This window comes from Carassius auratus, chromosome 44 (genome assembly GCF_003368295.1).
Source record: "Carassius auratus strain Wakin chromosome 44, ASM336829v1, whole genome shotgun sequence".
Lineage (NCBI taxonomy): Eukaryota > Metazoa > Chordata > Actinopteri > Cypriniformes > Cyprinidae > Carassius > Carassius auratus.
In genome coordinates this window covers 5,946,725-5,971,812 of record NC_039286.1, presented here as the reverse complement: position 1 = coordinate 5,971,812, position 25,088 = coordinate 5,946,725, and the positions used below count along the sequence as shown (strand labels likewise).

The 25,088-nt window shown below is 37.8% G+C and overlaps 1 protein-coding gene across 2 annotated transcripts; it reads left to right on the top strand.

Moving 5' to 3' along the window:
* Window positions 1-750: 750 nt before the first annotated feature.
* LOC113062255 (insulin-like growth factor 2 mRNA-binding protein 3) lies at window positions 751-24,857 on the top strand. 2 transcript variants are annotated; one of them, XM_026231979.1, is made up of 16 exons: window positions 751-1,435; window positions 2,399-2,459; window positions 10,205-10,253; window positions 15,856-15,907; window positions 16,008-16,071; window positions 17,060-17,338; window positions 17,706-17,840; window positions 17,976-18,098; window positions 19,798-19,933; window positions 20,027-20,149; window positions 20,311-20,382; window positions 21,323-21,436; window positions 21,520-21,594; window positions 21,697-21,828; window positions 21,940-22,053; window positions 22,311-24,857. In XM_026231979.1, the coding sequence occupies exons 1-16, from the start codon at window positions 1,261-1,263 to the stop codon at window positions 22,407-22,409; spliced, it is 1,803 nt and encodes a 600-aa protein (XP_026087764.1). In that variant the 5' UTR covers window positions 751-1,260; the 3' UTR covers window positions 22,410-24,857. The 2 variants fall into 2 exon arrangements, with proteins under 2 accessions (XP_026087764.1, XP_026087765.1); XM_026231980.1 differs by lacking the exon at window positions 20,311-20,382 and having other exon boundaries at window positions 756-1,435.
* Window positions 24,858-25,088: the final 231 nt, after the last annotated feature.

Genomic DNA, 25,088 nt, shown 5'->3' with positions numbered 1-25,088 from the left:
GTCTAAAGTTTATTGCATGAACCAACACACAGGCCTATGATCTCCTCTCGCTGTGCCAGAAGGAGGCCCGCCTTAACCACTCGCCATTACGACTTTTCTATGTTCCACATGGCCCTCCCCTTTCTTTAGGCACCGGAAGTGTATATATAATTCGCTTTGTTCAGTCTGGTTAGGTCACGTAACACTAGGCCACAGATGTCATATACTGTAGGCATATATAGTTATTTTGCGTTAGAGTAACAAAAAATACATTACACATGTAGTTGTATAATTAATAGTACATAGTTGCGCGTATAGGATTTTTCTTCTTTGAATTAAAGAAAAGAAGAGGCACGTTGCTTGATTGCATATGGCCTCAATTGTTTAGAGGTTTACCATACCTCTATGGCACGTAGGCTATGTCATGTAATGTATAGCCTAGAATATAGAGTAAAAATGATGCAGATGCTGTATGAATGGCAGACCCTCCCCCTCATCCCCTATATGGCAGCCCACCACAAGCGCACATAAAGCCTCAGCGCTGCGTGCAACGCCTCTTTACAACTCCACCAACAACCAATAAGAGGGCAGAACGGCATTAGTAGAGAAAAGTCCACGGAACGGAATATCATTGAATGGTACAAAGAGTGCGCTTTTTGGACGGGATCCCTGCAAATGCTCGTACCCCATCTCTCTCTCTCTCCTCTCTTCTCTCTCTCTCTCTCTCTCTCTCTCTCTCACACACACACAAACACACCATCGCTCTCTCTCCATCTGTCCCCACCCCAGTCATCCCTGTGCCATTTCCCCCAATCCGACACTTAATTGAGCAACCAGGACACCTCACGTGCAGGACTGATTTGTAGTGTGAACACGTGGCTCGTTGAAAAAAAGCAGAACTTAGGTTTTTTTTTATTTATTTTTTAATCTTCTCCGTTCTCTCAATGTTATTAAGAGGCGGTGCTTACACAAACGAGTGTGACAATTTAGTAGCATCGCCAAATAATAAAGAAACTTTTTCTGTTTTCTTCCCGGCCCTTCGAGGAGGTGACGGAATAAATAATTCAGCACGTTTAAATCAACAGCCAACGTGAGTGCGCGCAACCACGGCGCCGATCTCGTCCGTCAAATATCTCTGTAGCTTGGAGTGATTGGGAGAACACTCCCAGACCCTCTGCTGAGCGACAGTGCGGCTCTCTCTCTCCAAACACTGCCCATCCGAGCGACGCGATAAAGGGCTGCCCCTCTGCTACACGGTCGCCCTTTTCCGTATACAACAAAATGAATAAGCTCTACATCGGGAACGTGAGCGAGCAGGCGAGCGCGCTGGACTTGGAAAGTGTCTTTGAGCAGTGGAAGATACCTTTCAGTGCACCCTTTCTTGTAAAAAGTGGCTACGCGTTTGTGGATTGCCCCGACGAAAAGGTAGCGATGAGGGCCATTGACACTCTTTCAGGTGAGACTTTTGTGCGTATGTGATTTCGTACACCCTCCAGATGAATTACAGTGCACACGCAACGGTCACGTTTAACAGTTAAACGCCTATGTAAAGCAGGGATGTGTTCATACACTGAGCAAGTGTAGACTATTCATTTTCAGTTTTTTAAGCCACGGGTTCTACTCGCCGAGAACGCCAAGTCTCGCTTTAGTATAAAAATAACTGAACGGCAACTGTCTACCAAAGTTGCAGCGTTTCTTTTGTATATGTAGGGTGAAATGTGAAATAATGTGTTTAACAACTCCAGTATCCAAGCGGCGAGAGGTGGCACATGCTGTGTATTTGAATTAAAATAGTCTTGGTGTTTCGTGTGGGGTTTTAAACTCAGCTCGTGGAGCACTTTCTGGAAGTGAACTAAGGTGTTACACAGAACGGGTGGTTTTGCGAACTTTGTAATTGTAAAAATGTATCACTTCTCGCTGTAATCACGAGCTGTATCTAGAACACCAGGTGGTTGGGTTGCATTGGAGGCTTGTAGGCCTTTCGACTACTCCCTTGTCTCTACATTATGGGTTCATTATGTTTGGAATGAGTCTAAATTGTGTAAAGACTGCAATATTTGCCCTTAATAGACCGTCAGTGGACATTTAGTGATTAAAAAAAAAAATGTTTTTTTTTTTTAACAAGTCAACGTCTCGCTGCTCGTAGGTGTGAGGCCTTCTCTCAAGCGTGTGGGCAAATTTGCCTTCCACGTTTAACCTCTGGGAATTTTGTATGTATTTATATATTTTGTATTATTTTGCTTTAGGATGTCTTACATTTTCTTGAAATCGAATGTCATTGTAGCTTCTGTATATGTAACGTAACTCTCTCTTCTTCTTTTTTTTTTTTTTTGCACTTTCGTACATTGTGAACTTTTGACACACAATATACATTTTGCTCGCAATAACATGTAATTAAAATACTATTAATATTTTTCAGGCAAAGTAGAACTCCACGGAAAAGTCTTAGAAGTGGAGCACTCCGTACCTAAACGACAAAGGTAAGATTCACTGGTGAATTTCACAATTTTCTTAAAAAAAAAAAGTCTGAGTCCGCGTTTTTGTTTTGAATTAATATCTACAAATATTTCTTCCTGACAAGCCTTTATTTTTTAATCGTGCCTCTTGTTGTTTATAACCTTTCAAATGACTCCTTTGATTTTTTTTTTTTACGTTCATATACTATCCATCAAACTGTTATTTACAAGCAAAATTCTAGATTATGAGGTTTGACGGTGTGTTTTACGTACCTGCTTTAAATGTAAATCTACAGGCCGGTTTAGACAATAATAAGGTGTGTAAGCTACTGATTTAACCACCATGTCTGCGTAATGTGGATTTTTGTAATACATCTGAGGCCCTTGATATGTTGAGTTCACATTACTGGGCCTTTAGGCCTTCAAAAACGAAGCAAGAAACGCAGCAGAGGCGTGCAAAGTGAGAACGCAAACGTTGTAAACGCGACCTCACGTTGCACATGGATGTGCATTTATGGAGCGATGCTTGCTGCGGCGTCCATTTAATAAGAAACTACTATTTAGACATGCCTTTCAGTGCTTCCGCCCCCTCCTTCGCCTCCTCGCGCTGGTCAGGCACGAGATGGACTCCTCAGCACGCGTGGACTGCTAGGGTCGAGGTCTTGTCACAAAAACTGGTTCGTGGGTTCACAGGACCTATAACGACTAGTCGTGGTTTAAGCCACAAAGCACTGTTTAGTAACTGTGTACGAGTGGGTTGCAGTTTTATTGTAATTAAGTTTACCTAACGACTTCAGATATAACGAATATTCGCCTTATTTTCAATTTATGTCCGCTCTATGTTCATACAAGCTGTTTGTTGATTCCTTGGCGTTTTGTGTTTTTAATTTATGAATAACTAGCGGGTTAAATAGGCTGTATATTTTAATAGTGATTTCTCAGTCAAGAATAACGTAGTTTTCACGTAGATTGTATGAGGTATAAGTTAATGGACGTTCTGTTTAAAGACGACAAGTTTAAGCATTTAGCATATTCAGTTTAAATGTTAGGCTACGTAGAGGTTGTGATCATTTGGATTACAGTAGGCCGTTTTTGTTGTTGTTGTTTTTTTTTAAATGGTTTTACGTATATTGAGCTTAGTTAAATTTTAAGGCAATTCTTGATGGCCCTGCTTATGTTTTAACCTGGCTTGATCCGTTTATTTGGCGTTTAAATTTCACTAACAGTGTATCAAAACAATGTTAAACGTGTAATGTAAAACTAATTGCACTGAGTTGAGTGTTTAAATTATAGAAACCATATAATTTAACTAAGTGTTAAGTGTATAATGCTTATTTTGTGTGTGTGCTGCACATGTGCCATAAATGTTGATAGGAGCAGGTCAGAGATTGTGTAGTATATGTGAAGTTGGTTTGAACTGTGAGCCAATGGGAGCCAAGTATAGTGAAATGCATGATGGGAGTGATCATGCATTCTATCCTATGAGTCTCAGCTTAAGCCCTGCCCACATTCTCACACACACACACAAAACATAAAAATTGGGTAAAGTGTGCGTGTTATGGAGTCTTTCTTTTTCTGGACGCTTTAGTTTGGTCCGTGTGTGTGCTGCTTAGCTGCATGGACACAGGGTCCAATAATATTATATATAAATATTCACTTATACATTAAGGCAGGTTAACATAAATGTTAATGTTTACTTTTAATTAAGAATTGTAACTTGGTAGTGTATTTGAGATTAAAATATTAAAAACACTGAGCAGAGTCTGCATGGACAGCCCATTGGCCTTTTAGAAGTTTAGTTTTATACAACATTTTTCCTCCTCGATGACTAGCATAGCCATTTTTACTCCCGAGTTTGCACTGTATGTGTGTGTGTGCATGCTCATGTGTGGCTTAAAGGGGGCCCCAACTGCTAGAAGAGAGTGTGGGAAAAGGGTCTTCAGCTAGAACAGAAACTCTGTGTGAGGAAAAAGTTTGAACCTTTGTGTGGACAGTCAGTCTTTGTTTAACACTTTATTTAATAATGTAGCAATGGTAACTTCTGATATAAATATAATATTTATTATTTTTTATGTATTTTTTACATTTATTTTGGCACTCATAACAATTTCTGATTGCAATCTACAATAGAACAAAATAGCTAGATATTTTGCATTCTTCTCAATTTGGTTTAAATTGCTAAAAGAAAAATTTAGGCCTAATATTTTTAGTGTGTGAAATCCCATTCAACCTTAATCGGTGTGAATTTTATTCCTTAATTTGTTGTTATTGGTATATGCTGTTATTATTAGTCCTGCCCTAATTTTTAGAGGTTTTTCAAGTAAAAGATTGTATAGCTTTTTTTATATTTATTATTACTTATGCATTTGGAGGTACTTTTCTATTTTTCTTTTATTCCTACTTATAGATGTAATATGTAACTTGATTGTTTTTTGTTTTTTTAAACTTGTGCGTAGTAACTATGGCGGGAATTATCTGCATTGTCTTTTTAATCTAAAACCAAATAAAGTGTCTCGATTCAGACCGAGTTGTGAGTTCTCGTGATGGAGTCACTGGCTTGTGAATTATAACGTTCTGCTGTGTTTCCTGGTTCCTCCATGAGCGTTTGTGGTGGGAAGTCTTCCCCAACCGCCCCATTGTACTATGAATGTTCACATGTGCACACAGAGACAGTTATGTTGCATGTCTGTTGTTTTTGGAAGTAAATGAAGATGCCTTATACTTCCGTTGTGTCACAACCCAACCCCCCACCCTTTTCCCCTTTCTTGTCTTTAGGCTAACCTGTTACCACGGTAACCAGACCCCACCACCCGGGGTAGAGAGAGTTTCTGTTACCCTGAAATGGGGCACTAACACCCCACCCCCGTCCTGACCCCACACACAAAGCACACTCCCTTCTTGCTCCTATAGCTTAATCTGCTGTAGGAGAACATTCCATATTGCATACCCACCGGAATGCAGACCAGGGCTGGAAAAGCACCAATCCCACCAAATTCCACAAAAGAAAAGGGAAGTTTAATCCATTTGTGAAAACTGGAATGTTATATGAAGAATTTACTTGGTTGATTAAAATATATATATGATTTTCCAAATGGCATTAGCGTTTTGCAAGTAGGTGTTTTTATTTTTTTCCCCCCAAGTCACTTTCCCCGGTGCGTGCAGCTGTATGTCCTTTTTTTTTTTTTTTTTTTTTTTTTCTCTCTTCTCACTGGTCACACACATCTCTCTGATCATTCAGCTGAGTGCTAATTTTTGATACACGTGTGTGTTTAAACTAAGATTTTTTTAGTAAACTAAAGTTTAAATGGTGAATGTGTGTATTGCCGGTTTTAGGTTATCTAATTCTGTCAGAGCTTTTCGCCACAGTGGATTTTTAGTGAAGCTTAGACAGCTTCTCATATTCTATAGAATCGCTCACAACCTATAATTTGAAGATCAAAATTATGTTTATTAAATAAGCTGTTTTTTCTACAGGAGTTGTTCCCTGTTAAAAAAATATTGTAAGCACTACCTCTGGTATTTTTGCCTCACTGGTTATAGTTTACAGAACCAAATTTAGATTGCGGTGCCTTGGATTTTTGACATCGCAAAAACGCTGGGGGAAACATCTAGGAATCACACTGAGATGTTGAATGCAAGTTGTGATGCATTTTGATAATTCCTAAGATGTCTCCAAGTGATTGTTCTCCTCTTGACATCTACGCGCTTCATGAACGCAAATGTCCCTTACAGCATGTACAACTTCAGTTTCATCTCCAGGCCTTACTCTATATAGTGATACATAGCTAGGATAGACTGTAGGTTTTTTTTTTTTTTACATGATCTTTTTGTGAATTAATGTCAGTGAGTATATAACTTGTTTTTCATTTCTAGGCAAAACTGCATTCTATTTTAATTGGGCCAATTTGTTGCAGTAGTTAATGTGGCAGTGTACATGGAACCTTTTTTTTTTAATCTTCAGATATTATTTGCATGCACATGCATGCTCCATCTTCCAGAAGCAGCATAGTATGACTGTTTTGTTTGACAGTTAGTTACTTCAGAAATAAGTTGCTACAATTAGTCCTCAATTAGTGAGCAAGTTGTTTATTTAGATGGCTGCGTGCTGTTGCTAAGCTATTTAATTTGGTTGCTGTACAATCTACATGAAATTGGTGAAATATAAATTTTTTTTTATGCCCAAGTTAAAATGTTAATTCAGCTTAAATATTGCTTAAATCCAAGCAATATATTTGCTGCTGACAGTTATGTTAAAGCAAGATCATCCATCTGTTTTCTCACTGTCATAATTAAAACAGCTTGCGCGCTACAAGATATATATATATATATTGGCGGTTAACTGTCTTTTAGAGAGATAAAAGCTGACTTTTTTAATAGTTTGTAAGCCGAGTACAATACACTAAATAAATAATACAGATCAACCATTGACGTTATAAAGCACTTAGAACTGTTAATGCATGTGAATTGCTTGAAGCACGCATGCGAGTCCACGTCCGTTGTTTCCGTTATGGTAGATGAGTTTCTTTCATGCCTGTGTACTACAAGTCCCCTATTATTGCTCACTGTTTAGGCCTCAATCTATGTGCATGTGTGATAAACGTGAGTGTGAGTTTACCTGTTCAGGTAGAGGCATGTTTGTTCCCATGTCCTTTGTACATTCTGTTCTTTTTAATGTTAGTGTGTAAATGTGCAAATATACAGAGCATGAACTTTGGAGTCAAGTAGGCAGTTATAGATATTTCACTATCGCTGCACCAAAACATGCATACTAACGAAACCCATGTTAAAATTAAAGTACTGGTCTATAAAAGTGACATCTCCATTAAATTAAAATTTACATCACAAAATGGCATATTTACAGGCTCTGTGTAAATCTGAATTAAGCTAATAATGCTGTGTTGTCATTTCTAATTGAATCAAAAGCAGAAATATAGATTGTCCTTTTTCTAACCCTTGATGCATTTAGTTCTTGGCCTTTAGAAAATTCTCTGTAAAAATAACATTGTTTCTATGGCTGATTCATGTATTTTTTGTTGTTGTTTTTCCCCTCATTGAATGATTCATTTGTGTAGTTTACATTGGATTTGTAGCCCAGTTGGCTTGTTGCTTGTACTCCTAGTGATGTAAACATTAAATGCTGTGTATGCGTTCCTGACCGCTGCAGGTGATTATATTGTCTTCCTCAAAGTGAACTTACTCTTTGCATTCATTGGCAAATTAAAGTTGATTCATAAGTTAATTTCGTTGTTGTCTCTAGGGGTGTGCACAAATAGTTGAATATTCGACCTGTAGTTATTTAAAAAATAAAAACACTTCAGATTTTACCAAGTGTTACTTTGCTTGCAGTAAATGGAAGGCAATCCATCATAAATCATGAAAAAGCCTACTAAAACTTTAGTTATAACTAAATGCATTGGGTGGTGTGGTGGAGCATGTTAACATGTTGATTTATTTGATCACGGAATGTCGTTGTCTGCCTTGCGAAGTTTGCAGTTACTTTTGATCAAATGAATCGGTGTAACAGAGTTATCATAATATCACCTCCACAATGAGAAATCACAAGAAATCTAAACAGCAGTCGAAAGAGCGCTATCCAGCACAGCATTCACGACTGCAGGTGAGCCAGGTGTACCCGATTGAGCAGAGAAGAGGGCTTATCTGATAGCCAAATGATTTTGAGACAAGCTTCCTTTAAATTTTCCTGAGGGCGAGTAGTTTAAGAATGGAAAACACAAAGCACTGTAAGAAACTTTGCTTGGCACACCAATGTCTTTGTGTCTTTGGAACGTCTGTCTGTGCTCTTTTATTATTAGAGGAGCCAACTTTCATGTGGATGATATTGTTTCCCTCAATGATGTGAGACAAAATAAACTTGATAAACAGAGCGATTTGAGTGTATGTACTGCTTTTTTTCATTTGCTTGAGCTTGAATATATATATATATATATATACATACACGCATATATTTTTATATATATGTATTCAAGCTCAAGCAAATGAAAAAAAAAGCAGTACATACACTCAAATCGCTCTGTTTATCAAGTTTATTTTGTCTCACATCATTGAGGGAAACAATATCATCCACATGAAAGTTGGCTCCTCTAATAATAAAAGAGCACCGACAGACTATGTATGTATGTATGTGTGTGTGTTGTTTTTTTTTTGTTAAGAAATGGTGACGATGTATTATTAAAAAATAATGTTGTCTTGTTAAATGCCATTTTTAAATAAACGAATAAGCCCAAATATTCGAAAACCATATTTTTGAAAAATGCCCCTCCCTAATTCTCTTACCTGTTGGTTTTGTAGACATCAGTGTAGAATTTCTAATAAATAAATAAAAAAACCTTCACCTGTAGTATGATTATTTCTGAACTGAGCATTTCCATTTTATAAAATCCCCTTTAAGTTGACCCTACGTTTATCAAATTATCTACATGTCAGCATTTGGGAAATCAAGGAAAATGGCAATATGCCAGACATTTCAGACATAATTACATCTTGTATATTCAGGTTTTATCTGTCTGCTAGATATGCAAAATCAATCTTAACATCTACAACTGAAGGTTAATTAACACTCATTTGGAGTTGGTCACCTCTATTATATACCTGCTTAAAATCACTTTCTTTTGGATGTTTGAGTCAACAAGGTGTTTGACAGTTACTATCATAACCCATCGGTAAGAGTTTGTGGATTTGACTTTCTTTGTGATATTTTTGAGCTTTTTTTTTTTTTTTTTTTGTGAATAAACTGATTTTAATGAAGCTTGATAAGACTTTCTGAGATTCCAATGTTAAGTGGACTGTATTGAATGAGTTTTAAAGGAAACCGCTGTTAAAGTATTTGAAATTGCCTCAGCATTTTCTACCTATTTGATCTGGGTTTTTCTCTTTCTGTGACTGTAGTTTTCTTGGAAATGAACCCTGTTTACTATTTACTATCCCTGCTCCCTAAGTTCCATAAGCATCTCTATGTATCAGTTATTTTAGTTTATAAACCCTAATTTCAATAAGACGTGTGTGTGTGTTTGTGGGGTATTAGTGGACCGGTCTTGGTTGGGTACCTTGTCTTCAAATGCAACAAATCCCAGGTTGTTTTTTCTCCAGTTGATGAAGTCCAGTACATTTTTTTTGGTGGCTTAATGGCACACAAAATCACCAGTTTTCTTCCCTCTTGTTCAATGAATTACTGCTTGTTTGCTAATATTGCCCATAACCGGTTCCCTAATCTGAAAATACATGTACTATATGATCAGGTAATTTCTTTTGGATGTATAATGAATAACTAATGCATGTAATTGCAGAACAGTGGTTTTTGCTGGTCGATATGTTGAAATGGCATATATAGGATATTAAGTAGCTTTAGTCATTGACAAATGTTTTGAAGATCAAAGACATTTTCTGTTTGGCATTTGCAATATTAGAGAGGCTGTGTGATTAGACACCATCTAGCTTTAATTTTCAGTCATTTACTTTCAAAGAGACCAAAGAGGGAAGTGGAAGGTCTTCTGGTGACAAGCCACACACTATCTAAGAAATGGATTGAAATTTGACTTTTTTTCTATAAAACATAGGGTAATTGTCAGAATGCTAATTTTAATCGTTTTTCATTTTATTTGAACTAGTAGAGTGTATTATAGAGATGATGTTACTCAAATCGTCCTCTACTGGGTGCTTCCAGACAGACTTAAATGCTTAATTTTGTCCCCCTCAAAAGTGAATGCCTCTTTTAAGAATCTGCACATTGAACACTTTCTTTTGTTTTGCAGGAGCTGCAAGCTGCAGATCAGGAATATCCCTCCTCATATGCAGTGGGAAGTAAGTCTCTCTCTCTCTCCCAGTTCTCTTGAGGTGAAGGGGCTTGTATGAGGTGTGATTTCGAACCAGTACTGTGACTTGCTGGCTCACCACCACAGCTCAGAAGTGTTGGTATTTGACCCACCAACCCACCTGATTAATATCCTATAATTTGACATCTTGGACCAAATGAGCGCGTACTTCCCAATAAAAATGCAATTATCCTATGTTCTAAGCTGTCTTTTTGGTGGTAGCATTTTGTCTGTGTTCGTTTTAGAGGTGGGTGACTTTTAATTTTGTAAGGTCTGAGCATTGAGAAGCCTCATGTGATTTATAGTTACAAAAATCACTTAATGTGCTGATCTTTAAAAATCCTTCTTAAATTTTTGATATTTGAGATCGAAGATGGATGGTCGATATCTGGCATTTTTTGTTAAGTGTGGATGTCAAGAAAGGTTCAAACTAAAAAGCATATGCTGTTCAGTTAAGGAACTCCCCTTTACACTTACTAACCCATTGTTATTGTCCTTCACTTATCAGATCAAACTATCTTTAGAAGCTTTTGCGTGTAATGCTCGGTACGTCGCTACTTGCCATGCCGCTTTTCATGTGAGCTCGAGACAAGATCTCACTGACCCTTTGAAATGACATGCTCTTTTCTCATCCCCCTTTCTCGTTTCATTCCTGTTGTGCTGCGTGTGAATAGAGCTTTACTGATGTCCACAAAAGTACTCTGATCATAGGAATCAGTTCAGATTCAAAACCGCATTGTGCTCTGGCATTGTTTCCTCAGCTTTTACATCCATGACCGATTCTTCCAGTGTTTGAATTACTGGGGGAGCTGGGGGCAGAGACCCCCTAGGTCTAGTCCCTCTAGTTATATAGTGTAAAATCAGGCTTATAGGGGGGGCTTCCCAACTACCAGTTACAATTTAAATGTATTATAGTAGTAGGTCATTACCTTCTTGATGTTGGTTTAATTGTAATGATTTAAAGAAACATTCGCGTCAACAATAACCACAATTAAAATGGCCACTCGCAGTGCTTTGCATCATTGGATTTAGTCAGCAGCATGTCACATAGGGAGCTTTAGTTGTTTTTAACTTTTTTTTTTTTTTTTTTTTTTTACATCTGCCAAAGGTTGGTACATTTGGAAATATTACAGATAATTATTTCTTGCTAACCATAAGATTAAAACTATATTTTTGATCCCATTGCACTTATGGTTATTTGCTGTTCTCTTGCAAGTTGCTTCATACAGAGCCAGTCATTGACTCACGGCATCATGTATGATACGAGTCAGTCTACATCCATGTGAAACTGCACCAGTCACAAAAACGTCAAGACCCAGCATTGTTTTGTGGCTTCATGTGAAGAATATTCCACATGTCACTTTCCAGGGAGGGAAATTGTCGTCCTAGATAAACTAATGCTGGTCAAATTTCCACTCAGGCAAAAGTTGTTTAACTGACTACCAAATAAACCGTGAACTGCGTGTTTTGTCTTTCTTTATCATTTGCATTACTTGTATTAGGGTTAGACTATCATATTTATAAAATTGGGGACTTATCTAGTAAAGTTGAGCTACAAACTCTATTTACTCACTTAAATGTCTTTCCCCTCTCCTCACATTCGTTCGTTTTTGTTACAGGTAAAATGAGTAGCAGTATAATGGGAATGTTTGCCATCACAGTAAATCAAAGCTACTATATATGAAGCGTAGAGATGATTTAAAGTCTTTTATCAATGTATTGATCATGATGAATGAAGTGTTTCTAGTCAATATGATGTCTTATGTTTATCTCTGTCAACATCTTGTATTAATTTTATGTAAATATCAGTTTTCATGTTATATCTCCCAATAATGTCTTAAGATAATATTTAAATGCTTAGTTTTATGATCAAAGCTCTGTAGTTTTTGCGGGAGGTCAAAACCCATGATGCAGTGCAATACAGTGAGGATTGAGTGATGTACAAATAAAGGATCCTCAAAAGCCTGATGTGTAATTCAATTTGAACAATTGTAGTTTTTTCTAACATTGATTATCAAGTAAACCTAAACTTCTTCAGTCCTGTAAATGTTCATCTTGAAATATTTTTAACAATATAATTTATTTTTATGTTTACTTTATAAAAGTCTGTAGAAGATTTCACAGCAAAGACATGTACCATGTGTAACATGGCAGGAAATCTTAAGTAAAAGGCCTTTTTTTTTATAATTCTATCAATCAGATGACAGAAGGCACGTAGTAGATAGTTATAACAGGGTTTTCAGTTAAATTCAGCAAAACGTGGTTGCATCAGGTGCAGACTGGGAAGAGAACTGTTGTAGTCCATCCCATTCTTGACCAAGCAATCAGCCATTAATTCCCCATGTAGCACTTCAAGATTTGTAATTAAAACTGGGTTAGGGTTTAAATTTTTTTTTTTTTTTTGGTATGTGAAAAATATTTTATAAGGTCATAAGGGCTCACTTTTTATTTATTTTAATCTGTAGCCTTTTTGTAAAAGCAAACGATAGACATGAGGAAAGCATTATTTTAGCATATTACAGTTTCTTAAGTTTTGTGGACAGGTTTTCTTTATGTATCTCAAGGCTGCAATTTATTTGAACAAAATACATTAACTTGTAATATTTTGCCAAATTATTACAATTCAATACCTTTTTGCCATTTTTAGGTGCACATTCAGTTAAAATGTGAAACACTACTTAAACTGTTAAAATATGTTAAATGCCACGAGGGCTTTAGGTAGATGTGTTGAATTTGTTCTTAGATGGAAGATGTGCGTGTAATGGTTTCATTTCCCATGGATTTACAAATAAACATGGCTAAATTTATAGCACAATGTTCCTTTTTAAGCTCAAAATGAATCCGCAGTCACATGATGTCAGGCTGCGAAAATGTCAAGTACCTACTTGAGCAAGAGTTAGTTATTTAATCTCTCCCTTTGTTTTTCTTTGAGTTTGACCTTCCAGTTGTGTTCAGATAGAAGGTATTTGTTTTTTATCAAGGTATCTTGTTTCTTTGGGCATATGTTGAGATCTTAACGTGTGTGTGTATGTGTGTGTTATCTATTATGATGTAGATATGGGGATGAGCATTTTGCTTTGTGACCAGGCTCCGGTGAGTTTAGTCGGGCTGGATTTTAACCTGCTGCCCTATCTGTTTCATGTGTAGATGCCCAGAATGTGTAGATCAACCCTACTTCCCCTTCTCTTCACTGCATGGTGTCTGAAAGCCAACACCCCCTTCCTCTTTCACCGATTGAAGGAAGCCTTGTCTTACTGGCCTGGACTCAATGATTGACTGGTTATGTAGCCAATGGCTGAAAATGCCCAATGGCTGCTGGGAATTCCATAGTAATGCACACTAACCAATAGGATGGCTTGGAATGGAGAAGGGAAGTGGTGGCGGTTAGGGGGGTTGTGGGCATTAGTATGTGTGACGTATAGGGGGCTGGTGTGTGTTTAAGCCTGTAGGCTTCCTTTTGCCCATGTTCAATGTTCGTCTGCACGCCTCCTCTAGAGCAGGAGTGGCAGAAGCGAAGAACTGCAGAGAATGAGGTGTAAAACTGGCTTTCTAGAATTCTTTATTTGTTTGCGTATGAGATTCAAAATGCTTGGTTTGCTTTTGAGTAAATTTTTTTTTTGTCAAGATCCAAATCAGCAAGAGCAAACAGTTTAAAGTTGGCATGAATGAAATTCACCATATTTCTAAATGCGTTATTGTGAATAAACGGTCTGCATATGGTCTTCTCTAGTCACTAAGTCTGCTTTAAACAACCTCCTGCAAGATCGCATTCACCTACATTCGTATTGAGTTAGGGGTGGGTGATATTGAAAAAATGTCATCACGATTCTCGATTTTATCACAATTCTTTGTCATGTTGGTTTTACTATTTTGCAAGTTGTCTGAGCTTTACAGCCAAACTAATTTCCCTATTATAAAGACAAAGCCTTTCAAGGTAAAAAAAAAAAAAAAAAGGCAGATATTTAGGCCAAAGATAAAAATCTTTATTTTTTAATAACAAAGATAAAAGAATGACAGATACATTACAACTACACATAATATACAAATAAAACAAATAGTGCTTTATTTTCAGGTACAATAGGTGTATAGCATTCAATAAGTGTAATGAACAAATCTAAAAAATAAAACCCTATATAAATTGATTCCTAAAACAACTATTACATTTCTTCAGTCAAGAGCAGTTGAGTGATTTTTCTGTTTTGTTGTTTTATTAACATTAAATGGTTCACCCCAAAATAAAAATTGTTAGCTGTCTGTCAATTTTGTCAGTGTTTAATATTTATGCCACAATTTACTATTTTAAACCACCTTCTGAACATAAATGCTATTTTGAGGAACGTGGAAAACCAAACAGTTGCTAGTCCACAGTGACTTCCATAGTTTTTTAAGCTACTATCAAATTCAATGTGGACCAGCAACTGTTTGGTTACCCACATTCTTCAAAATATCTTTTTTGTTCAGCACAAGAAAGAAATTAATACAGGCTTGGGACAACGTGACCGTGACTAATGACAGAAATTAAATTTTAGGGTGATCTATCCCTTAACAGTAATGTCAAAAGGCTGCATGTTGATTAGGCCTACTGTCTCTTTAAGACCTGCACGCATCTAATATAGAGACACATATACATTATTCTCAACGGTTCACTTTCATTTTTGACATAACCAACTAAGTCTACATGTAAACCTTGTGTGTTTTGAAAGTATTAGCACAAAAGATAACTTTGTTCAGGTCAGACCAGCGCACGAATGAAACATTTAAAAGCACATGTAAATAATGAGAGTAACTCTACCGCTGAGTTAACACTGCTGTGAATGCATGTGGTGTTGTACAGTATATGACAGGAGCCAGAACTGCAGCTGATAGACCGATACTACGATATTTCCTCAAAAGCAGATCATGGGGGCATTATCGTCCACGATCAAAAATAGTCCTATCACACACCTCTATATTGAGTGCAACACCAATACCTCAATCCAATCGACAATTAGTTTTTTGTTAAGCCACTACACTCTGATTTGCATCAAAGTAAATTTGTCCTTTATCTCAAACCCCTGGCTATTGCCCAAAAATTATACAATACTGAAGGAGAAATAGTTTTTGTTTCTATGCTGTTAGTGAACTATGCTTTTAAATCATTGCGCCTCAATCTGGAAATGTTCATAAGTCTTGTATAAACTGTTGCATGTAATTGTGAAACATTATGCAAGAATAGAATTGATCATTCATAAATGAGCTCCATGAAATATCACTACTTGCATTTCATCACAACTTTGAAGTGACCATAAAATGTGTTTTTACTCTCATCTGTTCCAAACCTATATGGCTTTTTTTCTGTGCAACCCAAAAGCTAATATTTTAAAAAATCCACTGATTCATCCACAAAAAGTCCATTTGAAACATTACATTGAATAAATGATTTTTGCGTGAACTGTCCCTTTAATACTTTACTATTCAACCTTTTTCACAGCATTATGGGTGTGTCTGGTTTCCTTTTCTTTTTTTTTTTTTTTTTTTAACCACCTTGACCAATATTTTAAGAGACTACAGATTGTGGTAATCACAGTCTGAAAGTGTCTTTTCACCTACAGGTTTTGGACGCGTTGTTAGTGCAGTACGGGACAGTGGAGAGCTGTGAACAAGGTAGGGTGTGCTCTTCAGCAGATTGTCACTTTAGTAATCCATATATTAAAAGATTAGTTAATCTCTCCCCCTGTCTTCCTCTTTTCTCTTCCATCTTCAGTCAACACTGACACGGAGACCGCTGTTGTTAATGTGCGATATGCCGCTAAGGACCAAGCCAGAGAGTAAGTATCATCCGCCTCGGATTCGGCCGGCTCAGTCACCACCCCACCCCCTCCAGAGCGTCTCTGTCCCACCTCTTGCAGTGAAATGTGAGACTGTCAGTTCCATATGCACTGCTATTTGGATTTATTCAGCAATTATAATAACTCATTCAGTGCCACCTACTGTTTGATTGGTAGAACTGCAGAGCGGTCACAGGGGTTGGTAAAGAAGCCTCTGTAAAATGAACGGAAAGACTTGGATAAAGGAATCTAACTTCGTTGTTTGTGCACAATAGGGAGTTCCTGTTACCATTCGCAAGTGGCTCGGGCATTCCATCACGTCTAACCCCCATACTCTTAACCCCCCCCCCCCATCATCCATCAGATTCACTTAAGTTTTACATGTGTCCTGTTTGAGAAGGAAGCTGATAGCAGAGATGATTTTCATGGCCTTTGTCAAAGTAAAAACTGGACTATATTGAATTTTTATTTATTTATTTATATTTTTTTAAATAATAAATCATGCTTGGTTTCTTGGGACCTATGCTTTTAAATGTTTGCAATATTTTGGGTTTCATTCATAACATGTTCATAAAACAATTGAATAAACTGTTGCAATGAATTAACAGATTATGCAATGATGGAACGGAGTATTTTCTGAAATGCAAAAATGTATTCAGAAATTAGGCCCATTTTAATTATTTTCAGCTATTTATTTTGGTCCAAAGCAGCAAGAGGCAAACTCTATAAAGGAATAAGCCAGATTTAAAAGATTTTTGTCTTAATTACTCCTAAATTGTATTTCATTAATCTTATTTTTCAACTGAGCATAATATCCCACACAAGAATAAGTAGGATGTTGGAGGCTAAAAGTAGCTTTGTGTGGCTTTTGTCATTTCACTGAAACGTAACTTTCAAGAACCATGATTAAAAATTAGTTCAATGAAAAGATCTGTTCATATTCGTATTTGTTAATGTTTCCCATCCTTCTGTTGCTCTTTTTTTCCAGAGCATTGGATAAATTAAATGGCTTCCTTATGGAGAACTACGCACTAAAGGTTTCCTATATCCCAGATGAAGCGGCTGCAGCAGATGCCCCTGCCGTGGGTGGCAGGAGAGGTTTTAACTCACGCGGTCCACCTCGCCAAGGCTCTCCCAGTCTGGGCGCAAGACCTAAACTACAGTCAGACGTGCCTCTGCGCATGTTGGTGCCCACCCAGTTTGTAGGAGCTATTATTGGCAAAGAAGGTGCTACCATCCGCAACATAACCAAGCAGACTCATTCAAAGTAAGAATACTCAGTGGACATATTTGTAAATAGTCCTGTTTCACTCTGTGCACATAAGCACGGCATATTTATTTTGGCATCCATGTTTAGATGTTACAACATTTCACACGGAGCACATAAGGCACTGCAAGTAAAGTATCAGTCCATAAGTCACGGTTGAATTTGTGAGATTATAAAAATAACACCAGTGACGTATTAATTAATCACTTCCGAACTTCTAAAAAATTACACAGAAATGTTCCAACCTTTATATTGCAGCTAAGAAAAAGTATGAATGTCAAGGAATCTAAATGCCTTTTTGTGTCTATTGGACTCTACCAGTCAGGGTTGATCTGACTGCCCTAACAAGTTGATTACATGTGCACAGGATTGATATCCATCGTAAGGAGAATGCAGGGGCAGCTGAGAAGCCCATCACTGTTCACTCCACACCAGAGGGCTGCAGTTCTGCCTGTCGAAACATCATGGACATCATGCAGAAAGAGGCAATCGACACCAAGATGTGCGTTGATGCACAAACACTGTGTCATACTGTTACTGTTGATCTGTCTTTGTTAGTCATACTACACTGTCAATTTACAGTCCATGCTGCACGTTCAGTCACAATATATACCCTTCTCTTTTCTCACATAAACAGCACTGAAGAAATCCCTCTGAAGATTCTGGCTCATAATAACTTTGTTGGCCGCCTGATTGGAAAAGAGGGACGCAACTTGAAGAAAATCGAACAAGATACTGACACAAAGATCACAATCTCACCGTAAGTTGTTGAATCATTGTGTTCTCTATACTTCATGAGATCATTGTTGTTGTTGTTGTTCATTGTGTGCTGGATTCTTGGCATGCACCAGGTACATTCAGTTGAATTGTATACTTTTTGTGCGGATTTGTACGGGTGTATACATGAGTGATGCTTTGTGAACCACTGAATATGCAGTTTTCAGAGTTCAGTTGGAGTGTCTGACTTCCATCCAGCCTTTCGTATATAAAAATAGGCTGTATGATGAGTACTTAAGTGGTAGTTTGACATTCTAATGTGAAGAAATTTCAATTTTTTTTTTTTTTTTTAAATATACTACTGAATAAGGTGCATCTTCCTCACTTATCACCTGTGTGTGACTGGTTGCCCCTTTTGCTACATTCATCTAAGGTTGACAACCCACCCATGTCGAAATGCCAAAGCATTTCATTTGGTGTTTGTTTTGCTCCCACGTTTTATTTTATATACTATTATGGTGTGTATATATAAATACTTTGAATTAGCTTGTATTTTTGTATGCATGTATGTACGTAAATAAATTTGAATGAGTTTTGATTTAGTATTTAGAAACTATCATACTATTTTGAAATGGCTTTTTATTTTTGTGTTTTCATTTTAACTTTAGTCTTATACAAAGTGTTTATCAAATGTTTTTTAAATTGGCTTAGTTTTATATTTTCAATTTTCAGTCTTATTTTAATTCAGTATATAGTTTTATTTTGTCGTATTTTTTTTATTTTTTTTTTTACATTTCTGAAACTGTATATATTTGCTTAGCGGTTTTGGAAAATGACTAAGTTCCACTTTGTCGTCTTTTTTTTTTTTTTAAGCTGTAACGTTACATGTGGAAAGTGCAGTTTGATGAAAACATCGCATGTTTACTTGATGTGCTTACGCGCCGATAGCTAAGTTAATAACACAGAGATATTTGAAGCAGTTTTACTCACTGCCTGTGGTTCCAACACACGATCGTGACCCTTTTTCGTTGGGACTGCATCATCCTTAAGAAATAAACGATACGCAAATCCGTCGTAAAACTGGGCCTTGTTTGTAAAACAAGCATCTTCGAAATGCAGGGAACAAACACTTGCACAACTCCGTTGATGCTCTGTAAAATAAACTCCATCCACTGGTCCCTTAATGCTGTTTCTCTTTTGGTAATCTGTGCAGGGTTGTCTTGCCCTGGCAACCAAAAACACACTCCTTTTGTGACATTTCGCGATGCTCTTGCTCTGATCAGTGAATGTCTGTTGTGCTCTCAGTGCTGTGCTATACGGGAGCGCGCGCTCTTCCGGCAGAAGTGCCCTTAGGACCCATATAAGGAAATTCCGCTCCATCTAACGTCACACAGAGCCATACTCGAAAAAAACTTTCCGAAAATTGTGACAAACCGGAAGGAGTATTTTTGGAACCGAAATACTCCTTCAAACGTACAACTTAATTTTTGAAACTTTGTCCATGTTTAGCATGGGAATCCAACTCTTTAACAGTGTAAAAAAACTCAGTATGCATGGTATACTCAGTATACCCCCCCTTTAATTTGAGTAATATTTCAGTATCTAATGTCTAACTATGTATTTTATTTCATCTTTTTCTACTAACATCAATGACTTTAATAGTTTAATAACTACACTGGTTTTCTTTAGAATGTATTTGTACTTGTAACACAGCTACTGTTTGATCATTTCATCAATCCCAGTCTGCAGGATCTGACATTGTATAACCCAGAGCGCACCATCACCGTAAAGGGCACATTAGAGGCTTGTGCAAAAGCAGAAGAAGAAATCATGAAGAAAATCCGTGAGTCCTACGAGAACGATGTAGCTGCTATGCATGTAAGCCTGCAATGACTTTCTATTTTAGTCTAAAATTGTATAGAGCACTAACTTCATCTCAAGAAAACCATCTCTGCCCTCTTCTTCCCCTAGCTACAGTCTAACCTGATTCCAGGGCTCAATCTAAACGCGTTGGGGATTTTTCCCGGTGCAGCGAGTGGAGGGATGTCACCCTCTGTGGTATCAGGTCCTCCAGCTGGGGCACAATCATTTGGGGTAACACAATTGGATAAAATTTTGTTTGAGTTGTTTAGGTTTGGTGTACACCTTATGAGAGTGGGGAGAGTATTAATATATGTAATGGCAAAATGTGAGCCGGGCACCTACAGACTGTGTGTGTGGGAGTGTGAGTGTTAATGTGTGTGTTTCTCCCGTAGTGCAGCGTGTTTGGGGGTGAGGTGCCATTTTGGGCCTCTACACTCTCCTCCAGCAGCAGCACAGCCTTTTCTGTAAGTTTTTGTTTTTGACCCACCATGCACTGCATGGCTTGGCTGCTCGCTACTGGACTGGCTGAAGGGACAAACGTCTGTTCCCAGATAAGTCGCTGCCCAGGGGGTGTCGCTCAGCCTCCACTAACAGAGATGCTGAAATGCTCTGGATCTGATGTTTAACACGTAACGTGTATGGATGTAGATCTAAAGTGTTTTGTGTGTCTGTGTGTGTGTTGATGGATAGGAATGAATGTTGTCAAGTTAGTTGGGATGGACATGAAATAATCTGTGAAACTGTTAGACTAACCCATTTTCTAATTGTTCTAGAGACCTATCTGAATAGTTCTCAAGTTGAATATTTACTTAATCTACATTTGTAATCTTAATTTCTTAATCTACATTTTTAGAAATAAAAATGACCAGACTCCATATAGAAGAAATATTTTCTTCTATAGTCTTCATTGACTATAAAAAAAAAAATGAATTAGTTTGTCCTGCTTTAAATGCATTAACGGACATTTAAAAATTTCTCCTGAGAAGATATTAAAGTTTTATATAGTTATTTGTTAAATTTTCATATTAATTTAAACCATTAATTGAAAGTATTGTTAGGTATAGTATTAATTTAACCTGTTCATTACATCAGGGTCATGTCAGAATGAGCCGTTTTTGCAGCTTTCTTTGAATAAATGGTGTTTTTGGAGTGGGATGATGAATTCCGAGCCTGGCAATACATTTTCCAAGCAAAGTGAAATCAAAAGATTAAGTCTTGATTCCTCATGTTATGACCTGTTGAGTGAATAGTTGACTTGTTCATTTGAGTAGTTCGTTGACTGAGTGAATGTTTTCCCAGGATGTCTTGTGGCCTGTTCTCTGAATGTGTCTAGATAAAAGCTGATTTATTTAGTGTTAAATGTGTGTTCATAACACATGAGTGTATTTGTGTCTGCACCCACAGATGGAGTCGGAAACCGTGCACCTCTTCATTCCTGCTCTGGCAGTTGGTGCTATTATCGGCAAGCAGGGCCAGCACATTAAACAGCTCAGCCGATTTGCTGGAGCATCAATCAAAGTGAGTGATGGCAAGAATGACCTTTTACCCTCATTCTGATACTGTTTGTTAAACGTTATAATTTTGCTATGCTGTATGGATAGATTGCACCTGCTGATGAAATTGACACCAAGCAAAGAATGGTCATTATTACTGGACCACCAGAGGCACAGTTCAAGGTAAAAATGTTTTACACATTGTATGAATTTAGCCATTTTATGAATATACACTCAATTGATTTGCGTATTTATGCATTGATTTTCTGTGCTGTTTTTTTTCAGGCTCAGGGACGTATCTTCGGGAAGTTAAAAGAGGAAAACTTCTTTGGTCCGAAGGAGGAGGTTAAATTAGAGGCTCACATAAAAGTGCCATCATTCGCCGCTGGCAGAGTCATTGGCAAAGGAGGCAAAACGGTAAGTGGCCACTTTACATATCTAACACACATTTTCAGTGCTCGTGTTTGCTTTACAGATGCATTTAATCCCAACATTGCCTGTTTGTAGCTGATCTGTGTTTATTTTTAGGTGAATGAACTACAGAACTTGACCAGTGCAGAGGTGGTTGTCCCGCGGGACCAGACGCCTGATGAAAATGACGAAGTAGTAGTAAAAATCACAGGCCACTTCTATGCAAGCCAGGTGATTGAGCTACTAGACATACCAGAACTGCAGAATGGGGTTAAAAGGTGTAATCTTTCTGATGTTAAAACACTTTCTCTGAAAGTGTAATGTAATTTAGCCGCCGCTTCACTGAGCCTTACATAAAGCTTTGTCCAGTGTACAATCATTTAAAGAGGTTTAATCTTGTCTCCATTTATTGCTGAAGTGCTTTGGTATTATGTTATTTTGCTGTTAGATTTTAGTATTTCACCCCTTTTTTTTTTCATGTGTCCCAGCTGGCCCAGAGGAAGATCCAGGAGATTATCTCTCAGGTGAGGCGGCAGCAGCAGCCCAAGGCCCCGGCCACAGGTCCACCAGTCGCCCGGAGGAAATAGAGCCACTGCGTCTTCTCGGGGACTGAAAGGACACGGGATGCGTCCATCTCAGGGGTCAGGGAATGTCCTTACAACCCCACCCGCTTTTACACCCATTTCTTTTGATAGTTTCAGGATATTGTGTACACCTGCACCCACCCCCATCCCTTAAATCAGATCATATGAAAATCTGCCACCCAGTCCTTGCCTTAATATGGTAACTGCACAGACCTTAATTGACAGACGTTAAACTTTGTTTTTATTATGAGTTTACTGGGAAATGCAGCATGGTGTGTGGGTGACACAGGGTGGGGTTTAAGGTCTTTGGCTTGAGATGGAAAAAGGATTGTTGATTGAAGTACGCTGTCCCGGGATCTATAGTGGCTTTTTATAAATTCTGATGCATTTTATAGATTAATAGATATATATACATATATAAAATTATGAAAGAAGGTGGAGCAACACTGCCACTTATGACTGAGGGAAGTGTTGATCGGTGTTGGCCAGGAAACCAAGTTAATATGCATTTTACTGATCTACCTCAGGCTAGAGTACCTCAGAGAGAAAAAAAAGAAAGAAAATGATATATGAAAAAATGTTGTTCATTTTTTTTTTTTTTGCTTTGTGGTGTTTTGTATACTTTATAAAGCTAATAGTTCTTGGACATTTTTATTTTTTTAAGAAAATGTAAAATTCAGTCTGTAGTTAACGAATGAATCTCGAACTCCGCCTTGCTCTGTTTGCCGCGTGCGCGATGAATAACGGTATGTAACTAGCGTGCGTGGCGCGGTTAATAAAGTGGAGTTTGAGCTTCTGTGTTAGCTACAGATAGGAGAAAGAAAAGAAAACAGCGCCTCAGTGTCGCTGAGGAGCCACCACCCTCTGAACACCGTCAAGGTAATGAGAAATAACGCCAACCGTACATACCGCATCAATGCCGTGCTCAAATGATGATAACTATCGGCGGTAGCAGACGTTTCACCCGCATTTCATTACACTTCAGTCAGGGTTGGATGCAAGCAATAGAGGTCAGGGATAAACGATGTCCTGCTGTAACCTCTTTGACACCCACTCATCCTCAGTGCGACTAGTTGTCTATCAAATTAAATTAACGACCAGCCTGATTGAGGTTGTTTTTTTTCTTTTCCCGTGCTTATCTTTTTTCCTTCTTTAAATAATGCGCTCCGTTTGTTCTTGGGACGGGCGTTTTTTGGCTTTTTGTTTTTGCATCAAACTGGGCTTTACATGCCGAAGATTTTCAGTGTTTAACGTCAGTCAATGCGTGCCAGGGTTCGGGGAGTTACACTGTTCTGATGCTTTTGCGTTAATAGCTAACGTTAGGTTGCAATAGTCGAGGGCGTGTCTCTAGGCTAACGAGCAATAACGTAGAGATGGGGAGTCTCGAATTGATTCATTTATATCTTTCGTTTATCATTTCAAAGTGGAAAAAAGCAAAAAAATGTATATGAACTTTAGCAAAGAAACAACGTTTAGTAAAGAAACTGAGAACCCAATATTCCTTTTTGTTTTCATGCAGAATGTAAATATGATTTGATTGTGGTAAGAGTGCATCGATGCTTCCACACTAGTAAGACCATTGTCTACCTCAGCTGAGGAAAGTTTGGGTGGTGGGAATACTTCCATCTTACCTGAGACCTCCAGCGCGCGCAGCGATACCTCAAGTCCCTCGCGAACACTTCCGCACTGGGTACGCGCGTGGCGCAGAGCGCTGACCAGAGGGGCACAAGTGATCGTTTTGTTTTATTTCCACCCTTCTCTTACACCGTTTTTGATCTACCTCTTATTAGAAAAGTATTTAAATTAGAGGCATATTGCTTTGTTAGAATCTATAAGGTCATGTTCCATCTGCCCCTTTCCTCACAGAAAAAAAATTAAAAAAATAAAATAAAAATCATGTATGGCTAGACTAAAAATGAGTGACAAAATGATTTCGTTTTTTGCAAACAATTTATTCTCCGATAACTGATTTGAAACCTCACCTGCTTTTTTCTTTCTGCTTCTTGGTTTGGTGATGTGGCTTCCTTGTATTGGGCTTTATTTCTTGCATAAGTATTATTGTATTAAAAGTCAAAGTGTTTATTTTGGATCTGATTAATGATGGCTATAGAAAAGGTTGTTTTCAAGAGCCTGCTTCATTTCTTGCTTATGAAATATGAACAATGAAGTCTGTATTATGTTACTTTTTTCATGTCTTATGGATGCTACAGTTTTTTTTTTTTTTCCTGAGTTTCATTTCATGGCTGTGTTGTGTGGTGAGTCATGTTTCAGTGGGAATGTGATGTGGAAATCCAGGAGCTGGAATAGTTCCAGGGGTAAAAAGTGGTCTGATTTCAGCATGATAAGCAACATCCCCTCCGACCGTGCTTGTGCGCCCTCACACACCTCCACTTGTCAAATTCTTCTGATACAAAGAAAATAATTAAAAGTCAAGTTGGCTCCTAGCTACCATTGTTTGTGATTCCTTGGCTGTTCTTTGTGTCAGTATTTGTTGAATGTTTTTACAGTTGCTGTGTGTGTGCGTTTAAGTGTTGCTTTGTCAACGGGAAGGTTGTTCTCTTCATCCCTCCCATCCCTAAATATTTAATTTCAATGTCAGTTCAAATACCAGTGCACTCTTAAAAAGTCTTTATTGGCACCTATGACGTGAAGGACCATTGGGACTCTCCATTTCTCAAAATA

Bases quoted from the DNA above. Each gene is read 5' to 3' on its own strand.
- LOC113062255 (XM_026231979.1), top strand. From the start codon at position 1,261: ATGAATAAGCTCTACATCGGGAACGTGAGCGAGCAGGCGAGCGCGCTG. The intron at 15,908-16,007 runs GTAGGGTGTGCT...TTCCATCTTCAG, and splicing joins AGTGGAGAGCTGTGAACAAG to TCAACACTGACACGGAGACC. The intron at 21,829-21,939 runs GTAAGTGGCCAC...GTTTATTTTTAG, and splicing joins TTGGCAAAGGAGGCAAAACG to GTGAATGAACTACAGAACTT.